Genomic DNA, 14,667 nt, shown 5'->3' on the forward strand with positions numbered 1-14,667 from the left:
TTATCACCCCATTAAGAAAACAGAGGGACATTTCCAGATATCTGTTGAGTCTGCCTTTGTCCTGTGTGCCACAATTCAGAGGTAGCCAGCATGTGGTCTGCTAGCTAATGCTGAGAGGTATCTGTGAGGGACAGGGGAATGCCTGCTTAGCACAGAGTGGGGAGGGGAGGGTGGTGCAGAAACCAGGCAGATGTCTTCAGCAACTGCTGAAGCTGCAGCCAGGGAGCAGAGGGGAGGAGCCAGCCCTGCAGTGGAGTGGAGAGTCCCACCCAGCTCAGACAGCATGCTGGGATGCTGAGGGAGTCTGATTTTAATTTAAACCAGTAAGGGGTCTGGGACAGACTTTGCATAAAACAATTTGACCCAAATCAGTTAAGTCTGATACTACATTCAACCAGGTTTATTTCAAATCAGTTTCAGTCATTCTCAAACTGGTTTATATGCATGGAATCTCTGTTCTGTTAGAGGTTTAAGCCAGTTTCTGATCACTTAAACTGGTCTATGTGTAATATCTGTCCCTAGCCTAAGTGTGGGTATTAACGTACTTTTGATTGACCATAGTCATCTTTCACAGACCCCTTAGATATAGTCTGTGGACTGTCGGGTCTGTGCCCCGCAGGTTGAAAACCACTGTACTAAACAATTTACCTCCAATGGAGCGGGGAGAAAACTGTAGTGGGAGTCAGCCCTGTGTGGGGAAGGCAGGAGATCCTTCTGACAGGTTTCCTGGCACTGCATTTAGAAACAGAAGCCTGAAATGAGATAAATCAACCAGAGGAATAAAGAGGAACCAAACTGAGATGTGAAGGAGGCAAATTCTCAGGTAGGCCGTTTTAAACATTTCTCTTGAATCAAGCAGTTGTTGGGCTTCCCCTGGACACTGTTTGTTTAGTGACTGAAACAAAGGCCCTTGGTTTAGCTCCACAGAGTAAATATTTGAGGTTATCGATTAACCAGCCTGCAGTAGCTCTCATGGCAGAAGACTAGATAGCTGGGATTCATCCTGGGTGAGTGTATGCTTCAAAAGTATGGTATCTTTCTGTATTTAAAAGTGAGGCTTTATTTAATTAATGTGAACTGTGCCAGAGCTGTCTAGTAGGGGATGAGGAGAGGGCAGGAGGGAGAAGGTTCAGAGAGAAAAGAAATGTGGCGGGGAGTGGGAGAGGGATCTGCGTAGAGGGAGCTAACTTATGGTTAGGATGGACTTCAGTGATCCACAGCTTTCAATCTGGAATCCACCTAGGGGCAGAAACAAGTCAGCATTTCAGATATGAACCTGCCATGCAGGTAATACATGAAGGATCATACTGACCTTCTCTCCAGCTGGACATTTCTCTATCTTGGGGCCATGTTGTAGCCCAGTGGGTGCACTCTTTCATGCTGTTTACTCTTTCAGGTGTCACTGCCTGCACTATGTGGAGATTCATGACCTTTTCCTGGATATTGTTGGCTGCCTGCTCTTTCTCTCTACTTGAGGCCTCAGGTAAATTCCCATGGGAACGTCTCTCTGCATTACAGACTCTTTTTGGGAACAACCCCCCCATGCAACCCTCAACTCCATGCTGTCACTAGCACAGTTTCACCTGTGGTGTCAGTGATGGCAGGCCTGTTGTACACAGGCTAATGGAACTGGTACCACCACAATGCCTAATTCTGCCCAGTAGATGATGTGGCTAAAACTGAGCCCTATCCACCCTAACACCCTTTCCACTGCCTGTGCTTGTGATGCTGCACCCACAATGGAACAGACAAAGCCTTTGACTAATAGTACAAATAACATTCCCAGAACAGCTCACTGGCAGGACCCCCCAAGGCTCCTACTGCATGCGCCTTTCATTGCAATAAATCAGCCCCAACACACTGAAATATAATGTCTTTTTGTGAGAAACCCTGTTAGATTGTAGCCAGAGTCCTATTGCAAATCCAGCCTTTAATTAGTGCATTAGACAACAAGAGTAGATTAGCATAAAGTCTAATGTGTGACTCTTAACTCAGACAGAAACAGCAGTGTATGTTCTATTTTAAGCTTGTTTTCCCACTGCAGCCAATACCTTCTGCCTTTACAGTACGTGCATTTTGACCAATGGGTCTTCACTGTCTGAAAGGATCTTAGGCTTCCCTTAATCCATCCTCATGGATGATGCTTGATCCACCCTAACAATGCATTAATCTCATAACCTATTGAGGGGGCAGTGTAGCAGGCAATCCAACAATCAAGTCAAGGAAGCTGTTCTTGAAATATGCTCCAAGTCACTAATGCAGGGTCAGTTGGTTGATGTGCCATGGTGCGTGCCATATGAAGTTGAAATCCTGCCCTTCTTGACATACTGCAAGCTCTTCTTGCAGGAGTGAACTACCTGAACCATCTGTGGGGAAAAAGCCAAAAAGTGAACGGCCACCAATAGGTATCCCCTATCACAGGCCTTATGCACCAGTTCTAGGCACCTGGAATAGAACAATTCCAGAATGCCTTGGCAAGGATTTGCTCTGCGTTGCCACAGGTTAAAACTACTACATCCAAAACAGGATGCCTAATTTCCTGTGCTGCACTGGAAGTGCTTCTGGTCCACTTCTGGGTCTGCTGCTAAGCGCGCTTCTGTGGGACGCTCCATGCGCCCCAGCATCGCAGTGTTCATAAGCTGCGCTGGTACCTCAAGGTATGTAGAAAAAATATTTAAAGCTGTGTCTGTGGCCAAATCGCCAAATCTTTTGGAATCTCTCTGAAACAACTCGGAGGCTTCTGATGCAATTTGTAGAAATTAAAGGGTCCTCTGATTTGATTCAGATTCAGAGATTCAGCCACTGAATCAGGCCGAATTGAATCAGGGACCAAAGCTTTGCACAGCCCTAGTTAATACACCATACGAACCCAGTGTGCTTTGAGCCAGAAGTGTGCTGAGTGCTCACACATCTTCACTGATTGTGTTCCTCTGGAGTTTTCTGTGTGCCAGCATGGGGTAGTTTGTGCCTCCTTTTCTGCTTCTGCACCCCTGAAATCAGGCAGAAAATATCTCTAGCCAGTGATGATAACTTCGAGACTATATCCGAAAGTAGCTAGAAACCAGGATTCAATAACATTCCTCATCCCCTTCATGGTTCTCTGCTCTCCTTCTGCATCTGCTTCAAGTGTTTTACAGCCATGAAGATGCAAACAAAGTCCTGAAAATCCAGAAGCGAGAAAACTCTTTTCTGGAGGAGCTCAAGGCAGGCTCTTTGGAGCGAGAATGTTATGAAGAACCGTGTGATCTGGAAGAGGCAATGGAGATATTTAAAAGCAGGGAAGCAACAGTAAGTCATTCCCATATGTGTGAACATGAGAATTAACCATCAGAACATTTGGTTTTGACTGAGATGTACTAGCAGGCAGCACGTTCCCAGGAAGAGGAGCAGCACTCCTGACAGGTAGAGCCCAGCCCCAGCTTGTGCGGATCAGTGGCACGCAACTGAAACCAGTGGCACTGCCTCAGTTTATGCCACCGAAGGATCTGCCCCTTACTCATGCTTTGTCTGCTCCCTGCCTCTCAGTGATGCTTTGACCAGTCTTAAGCTGCTCCTCCTCTGCCTTCCCGGCCCAGATCATGTGGGTCACTCTTTCCCCTGCTTGACTCCTGTTTTTGGCTTCCCACAGGAAATTCTGCCTTTTCTTCCTCCTCTACAAATCTTGTCCCCCTCTCAAACACCTCAAATTGTTACTATAATTTTACCTCTGAGGGGAGATAAGGGGTATAGGTGGACCCATATTTCAGTGAGATGGGGCCTCCCATGGCCAACAGCATCCTCTCCCCCCATACCTGAACTACAAGAATCAAGCACATATTAGGACAAGTGCCACTTATGACAAGCTCTCTTCATAAGGTGTGTGCGCTGGGGAGGTTGCTGCCAGCAGTGCTGAGAGAAAAGAAATGAACTGAGTTTCCTAGGTGAGCTGGAAGTAATTCATTCTTACCATTAGTCTGTCCAGGAGAACTAAAGTAACAGTGTTAACTCAAGTCTGGAACTCTCTTGTCCCAAGGCAGCAACATAGTTAAAGAGCTTTTCTGTGAAACAGTTTGTTTCCTACTTTAACCATGTTTCTCTGCATTTTTTTGTTTCTCCACAGCTAGGTTTCTGGACCAAGTATATTGGTAAGTAAGGAGCACTTTTCAGATCACCCCGCTGTTTCTCACTCCATTGGCAGTTGGTGCTTCTGCTTCCCTGCCACCACATATGATATTGTAATCCAAAGTCTCTCTACTTTGTTCCTTCCCAATTGTATGGGGTGTGCAGAGACTGTTCTCATGTCACATTCTGTACCCAAGCTACCATGGGGCCTTCATGGACAATTCCAAATGTCCATATGCCCATTGTCACGTCATTGTTCTACAGACAAATCATAGGGCAAAAACTGATTCCTAAATCTAGTGGCTCTTACTATCCTCCCCGGTGCACACCAAGGGACAAACTCTACCATTGCACTCTAGCTCAAAGAAACCCCCAAAAAACCCAGCACATTTCCTTTTCCTCTTCTGCCGCCAGACTACTTGCACACCCTGCAGGTGTAACTGGGAATCCAACATATTCATAGCATCCTAGAACAGTAAGTAGGGCTGGAAGAGTCCTCAGGGGTCATCTAGTCCAACCCTCTGATGAAGGCAGGATCACTGCTGTCTAAACTAAAAGTGTTTGTCTAACCCAGAGCTGGGCAAAATTGTGGATCCAGCCAGCAGCCAGACTCCATTTCCCAGCAGCCCCTGCCTGCGTCACTCCCAGCAGGGTGTGCAGCTGAGGGGAAAGGTGCTCTGGGGCCATAGCTGAGGAAGAGCTGTGATCTGGTGCCTGCATGCCCTGGGATGTGGATTTTCCCATAAATTTGGATATTTCCATTAGCTGCCTGAAAAGAACTTCATCCACCTCTTCCTGGTTTGGTGGTTTACAGCAGACACCCACCATGACATAACCCTTGCTTTTCCCCTCTTACCCTGACATAAAGCCTCAGAACATAGAGGTTTGTCCCTTTTATACACAGAGGAACTAACTTTTTTCCCTTGCCTGTCCTTCCTGAACAAGTGATACTCCTCCATGGCAGTACTCCACTCCCATGAACTATCCAACCAAGTCTCAGTTATCCTAATTGCATCACACTTCCTTGATTGTACTAAAACTTCCTCTTCTTTCTGATTATCCCCCATGCTGGTCCTTCCATCTTTGCGCCTGTGTCTTCAAGAACATTGTCCTTGTGTCTTGCAGAACCACTGGAAATCTGTAAACAGCAGGCAATAAAAACACTCTTAAAATATCAACCTTGCAGTGACCACTTCTAAAGTGGATGTTGGATGGTTGGCAATGGGGTAGGTGGGGCCTGATGTAAACCTTTGATCACATATCTGTAAGACTGGTTTTGGTTTCCCTTATGTGCATTTCAGATGGAGATCAGTGTGAAAAACAACCTTGCAACAATGGAACCTGTCTGGATGCTATTGGAGGGTTCAACTGCATTTGTAACAAAGGCTGGGAGGGACTTCTGTGCCAGCATGGTAATGCTGTGTACAAAATATTGTTCTAATATCTGTGTTAAAATATCACTCTTAGTGGTAGGTACTTCCATAAATAGCAAAAGCATTTTTTGCCCAGTAAAATAAGATCTGCAACGGCTGTTCAAACAAAACAAGAAGTTGGGGGTTTGAAATACAGGTTTTTCTTCCTTGGAGAAATGCTTATCAGTGACCAGGAGATGCAGTAAACTTAGTGAATGGCAAAGAAAATAACTTCCCTTCCCTCGGTCCATATCATCCTGGTACCTTCTGCCTCGCTACACCCTGGCCTTTCCTCTCTCCCTGCTCCCATTTGTGATACTGTTTACTGGCCATGTTTTTGGCTGGAGTGGCAAAAACTCCCCAACCTCAACTTATAAGATGCTGCTGTGCAAGGGGCAAATGCTGAGGGAGAAGCAAGAGGTCTGATCCTTGTTCTGGTAGCACAGCCCTGGCCCCTTCTCCACCATCTGTCCCCAGATGCAGTAGATGCGCCACCAACAATGACCCAAGCTGGGGCTCTGCAAACTTCAGTGCAGCTGCTTGCAGCCTCCTAGCCACCTGCCACAGCTGGCTCGGGCTCTGGGCAGGCCCTGCTGCCTGCCACAGACCCAAGGCTGCTTGCAGCAAGTGGCAGGGAGGCTGCAAGCAGCTGGACTGAGGTTTGCAAAACCTTTGCACAGCTCATTGCTGGCAGCAGATGCACATGCACCTTGGGGTAGGCGGTGGGTGAGCTGCAAAGGGACCAATCCTGGTTGTGGCAGTGCAGCCCTAGCCCTTTACTTGCTGTCCACCCCAAGGTACACATGCCAAGCAAAATGCCTTCACGTGCCATGCTCTGGCACATGTCAGGGGTTGCTGACCCCTGCCTTCTATCCAAACACTCACTATCTGGCAACAAACCCCACTCTCAATCCAGCACCCCAGCTCCACCAAAGCCAGAGGCTGGCAGCCTGAATCTATTAGTGATTCCTGTTTCCTTGATGCAAGATGAGGCAATTTTGTTTTACAATGCAACTTGTTCAGTTTTGAAAAGAAATGGCAAAACTCTTTGACCTTTTGCACTTCTTTCTTTTTCCTTTTCCTCTCAGAGGTTCTATATACCAACTGCTCCATCTGTAATGGAGGATGTGAACATTACTGTAAGGAGGATCCTGGCAACCAGCGCCGCTATTGCAGCTGTGCTTTGGGGTATAAGCTAATGGAGGACTATTCTCGGTGTTTGCCTGATGGTAAGATGAGGAGATGGGAGGAAACCCCACAATTCAGATTTTACATGGGGCTCTTCAAGAGAAAAGGGCTTACAGTTTGACATGGAAAAACATTTACAATGTTTTTTCTAAGAGCTTAAATGCATCGATTCCATGATTAAATGCATCATTTCCACTCTACATGACATACTTCCCTCACTATTGGCATTAAAGATCCATCCCATATTTCTGTTTGGAATTTTTCATGAAGCCAAATGCCTCAGTAGGATCAGGGAATTACTCCCACATTGAAACACCTAGGGAATCCAGAGAAGCCCCTGAGAACATGTAACATAGGGAGACAAGGCTTTGGAGTGATGGTGAGGTCAGGATTTTCCTGTTTAATACAAGCTGACCATGATAGGATTGAAGAGTCTGGACTTTGCCAAGTAACACCTTTGTGTCTCTTGTAGTGGAGTTCCCTTGTGGAAAGGTGAAAGTAAATGTGGAATCCAAAAAAGATATCCATATTCGACTCATTAATGGGAAAACTGGAAGGAAAGGAGATAGCCCCTGGCAGGTGAGGAGTAAAGAATATTTTTTCCGGTTAAGTGTTCAGTCTGTAGATACCTAGTACTGCTTTGTAAGCCCAGGTACTCTAGTATGGGTCCTAGATTAAAAGTGGTTGCACTCTACCAAGCTGAGATTTTCCCTAATGTATCTTTCCAAAGCCAAAAGCTTGGTAGCCAAAATTAATGCAACCTTCACTGTACTGTGTTACCCTCACTGCAGTTTGCTAAGCTGCATGTTTTCCTTGGTAACATTTCCAGTGAATGGAGCACAACGCCAGTCTTGCCTGTAATGTTCCTTTCTACAGCACATTCTAGTCACAGTGATATCATCTCTGTAAGAGTTATAGGAAAGCCTTTTGTTAATTTTTTATAAGGATGTACTTTTATAAAGATAAAACAAGCTTTGTCAGGCACAGGTTGGTGTTCTAGAGCATGAATTAATGTAACAGAACGTATCACAGCTTTATAGCGGACATTCAGGCTTCACAGAAGCAGGACTAGAGAGCATGGTGCACTGAAGTCCTGAAGTCATCTTGTACACTGAGGTCCTTTCACACAACTCTTGCAGCATACGGTGACCGTTGCCAAATAAGAATGAGCTCGTGTGACCTTCTGCTCAGTTCACGCTTTTGGTGGATGTCAAGATAATTCTTCTCTCACTTGGGTTAAGAGTTTCAAAGCTCAGATGGACCACAGTCGTTCCAAACAGTGGACAGCAGTAACTCGTGAGAAATCACAGACTTGAAAATTAATTCCAAAGAATACTCAAACTACATTATTCTATCAAGGCTCCAAGTGCTTTGTTAGGGTGCTTTTTTCCTACTGTATATGGAGCCCAGCTGTTATCTCGTGTTTTGTACCCAAAGGTCCAGTATAGACTGCTCCATGAGAATGGAAAAGACTGCATCCTGTGAGCTGAATCCTGTGATACCTTGCTTCTCCATTTCTTTGTTTCAGGTTATGTTGTCAGATGGCAGGGGAAAATTTAAGTGCGGGGGAGTCCTTATCCATGCAGCCTGGGTCCTAACAGCAGCGCATTGTGTTGAGGATGAAGGGAGGTACAAAGTAAAACTCGGTATGAAAAAAAGACTAACTTCTGTACTGATTTCTCTTATCTTATCTATTTATTTAATTTATATGCTTTCCTTCTCAGCAAAGGCTCAGGGCAGCTTAAAGAAGAGAGCAAAACCATTTACAAAAGAAGCCAACAACACAGCAAAACAAAACAAATCAGGAGAAACAGCAACTTATAAAAGCTAATAGTGTATATGATGTAGAAAATGATGTAGAAAACCCCCGCTAAATACTATCCCAGCTTTTCCTTGTCTGTTGAAAACTTCCCCAGACAAGGAGATCCTACTTCACTTCTAGAAGACAGTAGGCTTAGGCTCCAGCAGGCCTCAAGTGGAGGGACTCTGGGAGGCACCTACCAAGAATGATGTCTCACATGTTTTTGTTAAGGCAGGCTTCATGCATTGATGGTATTTGTAGGAGGTTGCTCTTGGCTGACCTTAGGGATTGCAAGGGGACATAAGGAAAAGGCAATTCCAAAGGGATTAGGGTCCAAGCCACGTAGGGCCTCAAAGATCAAAACCAGCACCTTGAATTATGCCCAGAAATCTACTGGAAGTCAGTAAAGACTCTGGAGCACTGGGGTTATGTACTCCTGGCAACCCACCCTCACCAGAAGGCATGCTGCCCCATTCTGCACCAGTTGCAGCTTCTGGACAGTTTTCAAGGCAGCCTGGCAGAGAGTGCATTGCAGTAGTTAGATAAGCAAGCTGGAGTTGGGTGTTATCAGTATCAATGACATCTCACTCCAAACATATGCACACTCTCACCCAGCAGCCTCAGAAACACATTGGAAAAGGAAGGTTTTGAGGGGACAAGTTGTCACCCATTACCACCCTCTGAGATGGTGGTAGGAAAGAGCGGAACCAATTGAGAGCAGTCCTGTACAGACCCACCAGGTCATGTAGGCTCTATCAGCACTTCATGGTTGACTGTATCAATGGTTGCTGAAAGCTCTAGTAACAGCGGCAGGGTACAATCCCTGTCAGTCTCCAGGCCAAGATTGTAAACCAAAGCCATGAGCACAGTCTGTATCCCAAATCCATGAGCACAGTTTCCATGATACAGTCAAGGTGGACTTCATTCAGATGTGTCTGGAGCAGTCAGGCAGCTGCCCCTTCAGTGATCATCCACAAAATGGGAAGATTGGAGACAGGACAACCACTGGCTGGGGTGGTAGCAACAGGCAATGGTTTCTTGAGGAGGGTCCAGACAATCACAGACTTAAAAATGTCTGACACCCTCTCCTCCTAAAGGGAGGGATCGACAATCCCCACCAGCAGTGTCCCCAGTCTCCCTCAACCTGCATTTATAAACAGGATGGTTATAAGTCCAGCTGGTTGCCCTTTCCCCCAAGCACATCCTCTGCATCAGTTGGTGACAGCAATTGATGAGTTATTTTCCAGTTCAAGACCCCAACATTTGTCCTTTCCAAGGAAGGATACAAGGCTACAGGGAGTTTGTTCTTTCTTTATCTCAAAGAGATATTAGGGGTTTCTTAGCCAACTCAATCCTATGTCCAGAATGAAACAAACTATTTTTAATACCATATTTATTTGTATACCCCATGACCCTGAATAAGACACCCACCTTGTTTTGGGAAGGCAGGATGAAGGAAAAGAACAGATTCATCAATAAGTAACTTAATATAACAAGATATAAAATACATAAAACCACTTTGTTCCATTCATGCTCTTGAGTGTTCACATGAGCTACAAGACTGACTGTGGGTACGTGACCAGGAAGTATGGTAGGCCTAGATGAAGTAATGATGTCAAATCACCTATCAATATGGCAAAAGGTCCTTTTAGCCAAACCACTTGGAACTCAATATCCTGTTTAAGACACCTACCCCAATTTTCAATTGGTAATTTCTGGGAAAACGGTGTATGGTATGCAAAGAAATATATATGGTAATTATTTTAACCTAAGTAAAGCCATTTGATTTAATTTGAGCAATTATCCACACGGCTGTAAAACTGAATGGGTTTCTACGTTCTGAAAAGAGCCCATACTGTGTGTGGGTGCAGTAACATAGTAGAGCCCTCATACTGACGTGTGGATCTTTTTCTACTAGCAAATCCTTTCTGCTTCTACTGCAGCAGATGCAGGGGGAGGAGGTGTGGAAGGAGACACTATTAGTACTCTGTTATCAAAGAGCTGATTCTTACAAAGGACCTCTAGATATTTGAACATAAAACTGGAAGATATCACAAGAGCTGAGAGTTTGGAGGATAACCAGTCACTGTGGCTTGCATCCAGCTTTCAAATCACGGCATACTTGGGTATGCTTGGAAGCCTCTACTCAGGAGAAATTTGGCATAGTTGTAGCAGGGGGTGCTGCAGAGGGAAAGCACTGGCAGACCATTGTGGAGTGGCAAATGTGGCACCTAGCCACAGCCAGTACTGGTGGCTTTGTATTTATGTAAATCACAGAAAATGTGCACCAAATTCGCTCTGGGACTACCAAATAAAAATTAATAATCTCTGATCCATTCAAATTAAATAAGCAAACCTCTTCACACAGAGCTGTTGTGACATCTGAGTAGGAATACATGCTCAAATTCAGTTGATTTTTCTTTTTTTTTGGTGAAAGTATTTTTATCAAGTGCAACAGATGTCAGCATGAATTATGCCACTAAAAAAATCTATGTTGTCATAGTGTAGAAATGTGAGACAACAGCAAGTGCATTCAGAAGAGTTAGGATCCACTTTTTAATTTATTATTGTATGTCTATGAATCCCTTAGTGGCTCAGCCTTCTCCTTTTCCTTTGAACAGATGTAAACTTCTTGTTGTTACCTTTATGACCCTGCAGTTCTTTATTTTTACTGTTGTATCCCTATGTCCATGAAGTGCTAAGTGGTCTGATATCCAGCATAGTGATAGCTCTGAAGTCTTAGTGATCAAAGATTTCTTTCAGTTTGAATGCCAGCTTTTGGGATAGAATAGTCCTAGAAGTCTGCCACTAATGTCCATGTATTTTAGTCTTAGTTCTAGTGAATTTTGCAATAGGACAGAGGGAGACATTTTGTTCAGTTTTTGTGGCAGGGGAAGGGGATCTAGCATCAGCACAGTCTCACTTATTTCTTTCCTCATTGCTCTTCCAGGTAAATATCACCGTCTGAGGGATGAGGAAACAGAGCAAATAATTTTGGTTGACAAGGTAGTGACACATGAAAACTATACCAAGGTTAACTCTGATAATGATATAGCCATGCTGCATCTAGCTAAGCCCATGGTCTTTAACAAAAATGCACTACCTATTTGTCTTCCTACAAAGGAACTGGCAGAGCAGGAGCTAACCAGAAGTGGGAAGCAGATGGTGGTGACTGGCTGGGGCAGCAAAACTGAAAAGACCATGAATTTTTCTAATGTTCTCAATTACATTGAAATCCCCTTGGTTCCACGTAATGTGTGTGTCCAAGTTATGCGACATGATATCTCAGAGAACATGCTGTGTGCAGGGACCATTGGAAACCAGCAGGATGCCTGTGGTGGGGACAGTGGAGGTCCCATGATCACAACATTCAAGAACACCTCGTTCCTAGTGGGACTGGTGAGCTGGGGAGAAGGCTGTGGGAAATCAGAGAAGTTTGGAGTTTACACCAAAGTCAGCCAATACCTTCAGTGGATCCAAAGGCAAATCAAAGCATCAGAAAATACATCTAACAACTGATTCTTATTAAGATGAATCTGGACTGTGTGAGTCAAGTGCCAGCAATGGCACACAGAGCAATGTACTGTTGTGTCTTCTGGAATTACATCTATAATGTATAAAGCAAGAATATTTCAGTTACGTGTACTGTTTTCCTTGACATTTTCTCCCATCTTGTGGTGGTCTCCGTTAGGGCTGTGCGAAATTTAGCCACCAGTTTTGTTTCAACACTGTTTTGACCCATTTCAAGGTCGAAACAGCAAAATCGAAATGGAACAGATGGTCGAAACAAAACAAGGCAAGTTGAAACGTTTCGCTGTTTGGACGTTGTTTCGATATTTTGCCCATAGGCTATAATGGGGAAGGTTGAAACAGCCTATAACTTTGTTATTTCTGGTCTGATTTGGACAAGACCTGCAGGAGTGGTAGTACCTTCTGAGGGCATGAAGTCTGCCAAGTTTCAAGAAGATTGGTGCAGGGAGTTTGGAGAAACTGAACCCCAAAGTTTTGAGAGCCAAACTTGTGTTGTGTGTGTGTGTGTTAAACCACAGTGCGGTCAAAACTGCAGGACTGCTAGGTTCCTATCCTGTGTGCAGGACCTCCACCTGATGCAGGAGGTACATGGTCTTACTGGACCTGGTGTTGGCAATGGGGTATGACATGATAGGGGACCTACAGATCAGTGGTCACCTGGGGGACAGTGACTACCAAATAACAGAATTCACCATAAAGCATAGAGTAGGAAAGCTAGCTAGTAGGGTGGAAGTGCAAGACTTTAGGAAGGCTGACTTCAGCGAGCTCAGGCATTTAGTCAATGACGCACTGCAGAGTAAGAGATTTGGCGAGATGGGAGCCCAGGAAGGGTGGCTGTGCCTTAAGGAAGTGTTCCTTTGGGCACAGAGGGAGACAATCCCAATGCAGGGGGAAAGGGGCCAAGAGGCTTCCTTGGCCAACCAGAGAAATCCAGAGCAGCCTAAGGGCAAAAAGTGGGGCATATAAGCAGTGGAAACAGGGAGAAATTACTAAAGAGGAGTATGCCTCCTCAGCTTACAGTTGTAGGGAGGCAGTTAGAAAGGCCAAAGCTACCATGGAGCTGAGGATGGCATCTCAAGATAAGGATAACAAAAAATTATTTTTCAGATACATAGAGAGTAAAAAGAAGGGCCAGGGCAGTATAGGACCACTACGGAATGGGCAAAAGCAATTGTTGACAGACGGGGGGAACAAGGCTGAACTCCTCAATGAGTCCTTTGCCTCAGCCTTCCTAAACGAGTGGCAAGACAAGTTTCACAATGGGATTGTAGAGAGACAACAGCTGGGCACCAGACTACCAAGCATTGCAGAGATGTTGCAGAGTCTGAGATGTTGCAGAGTCACTTGGAAGGACTGGATATGTTTAAGTTGGCAGGCCCAGATGAGCTCCATCTGAGGGTACTGGAGATACTGGCTGATGTCATTTGCACAGCCACTGGCAAGAATATTTGAGCACTTGTGGCGCATGGGCCAGGTCCCAGAGGACTGGAAAAGGGCCAGTGTGGTCCCTGTTTTCAAAAAGGGGAGGAAGGAGGCTCCAGGCAGCTACAGGCCAGTCAGTCTCACCTCCATCCTTGGTAAAGTCTTTGAAAAGATGATTAAGGCTCATATATGTGACAGCCCAGCAGGAAAAAAATATGCTGAGGGGAAACCAGCATGGGTTCATACAGGTGGCTAATGCCTGACTAATCTAGTCTCTTTTTATGACCAGGTTACAAAGCACCTGGACGCAGGAGTAGGGATAGATATCGTTTACTTAGACTTCAGGAAGGCCTTCGATACAGTATCCCACCCCATACTGGTGAACAAATTAAGAGGCTGTGACTTGGATGATTACACAGTCCGGTGAGTGGCAAATTGCCTAGTGGGTTGTACCCAGAGAGTGGTGGTGGAAGGGTCAGTATTGACCTGGAAGCATGTGGGCAGCGGGGTCCCGCAGAGCTCAGTCCTTGTACTGGTACTCTTCAACATCTTCATCAGTGACTTGGACAAGGGAGTGAAGTGTACTCTGTCCAAGTTCATGGATGATACAAAACTGTGGGGAGAAGTGGATACACTGGAGGGCAGAGCTGGACAGGCTGGACAAACAGGCAGAAAACAATAGAATGTGATTTGACAAGGAGAAATGCAAAGTGCTGCTCCTAGGGACGAAAAATGTCCAGCACACCTACTGCCCAGGAAATGACCTGCTCAGCAGCATGGAAGCGGAAAGGGATCTTGGCATCCTAGTGGACTCCAAGATGAACATGAGTTGTCAGTGTGACAAAAGTCATCAGCAAAGCTAATGCCACTTTATCGTGCATCAGCAGATGCATGACAAACAGAACCAAGGAGGTGATATTTCCCCGCTATTGGGCACTGGTCAGACCGCAGTTGGAATACTGTGTCCAGTTTTGGGCTGCACACTTTAAGAGGGATGTGGATAACCTGGAGAGGGTCCAGAGAAAGGCCTCTCATATGGTTAAGGGCTTGCAGGCCAAGCCCTATGAGGAGAGACTCGGGCACCTGGAGCTCTTCAACCGCCGCAAGAGAAGACTGAGAGGCGACCTTGTGGCTGCCTATAAATTCATCATAGGGGCGCAGAAGGTAATTGGTGAAGCTCTACTCACCAAGGCACCCCTGCAGGTTGCAAGA

At 45.4% G+C, this 14,667-nt stretch overlaps 1 protein-coding gene across 2 annotated transcripts; it reads left to right on the plus strand.

Moving 5' to 3' along the window:
• Positions 1–934: 934 nt before the first annotated feature.
• Positions 935–12,141, plus strand: LOC109315280 (vitamin K-dependent protein C-like). Of its 2 annotated transcripts, XM_019542897.1 has the most exons (10): positions 935–1,007; positions 1,397–1,483; positions 3,128–3,288; positions 4,100–4,124; positions 5,403–5,513; positions 6,602–6,742; positions 7,174–7,280; positions 8,230–8,347; positions 11,453–11,508; positions 11,626–12,141. In XM_019542897.1, exons 2-10 carry the CDS (start codon positions 1,414–1,416, stop codon positions 12,019–12,021), a joined length of 1,185 nt encoding a protein of 394 aa, XP_019398442.1. In that variant the 5' UTR covers positions 935–1,007; positions 1,397–1,413; the 3' UTR covers positions 12,022–12,141. The 2 variants fall into 2 exon arrangements, with proteins under 2 accessions (XP_019398442.1, XP_019398441.1); XM_019542896.1 differs by having other exon boundaries at positions 11,453–12,141.
• The last annotated feature ends 2,526 nt before the right edge of the window (positions 12,142–14,667 follow it).

The sequence above is a fragment of the Crocodylus porosus genome, unplaced genomic scaffold, assembly GCF_001723895.1.
Source record: "Crocodylus porosus isolate Cpor-Errol unplaced genomic scaffold, CroPor_comp1, whole genome shotgun sequence".
Taxonomy (NCBI): Eukaryota; Metazoa; Chordata; order Crocodylia; family Crocodylidae; genus Crocodylus; species Crocodylus porosus.

What these genes read in the sequence shown, in the direction of transcription:
- LOC109315280 (XM_019542896.1), top strand. Translation starts at nt 1,414, where the DNA reads ATGTGGAGATTCATGACCTTTTCCTGGATATTGTTGGCTGCCTGCTCT. An exon ending in CTCTCTACTTGAGGCCTCAG is followed by an intron (nt 1,484 to 3,127) that starts GTAAATTCCCAT and finishes ATCTGCTTCAAG; the next exon opens with TGTTTTACAGCCATGAAGAT. An exon ending in TTAAAAGCAGGGAAGCAACA is followed by an intron (nt 3,289 to 4,099) that starts GTAAGTCATTCC and finishes GTTTCTCCACAG; the next exon opens with CTAGGTTTCTGGACCAAGTA.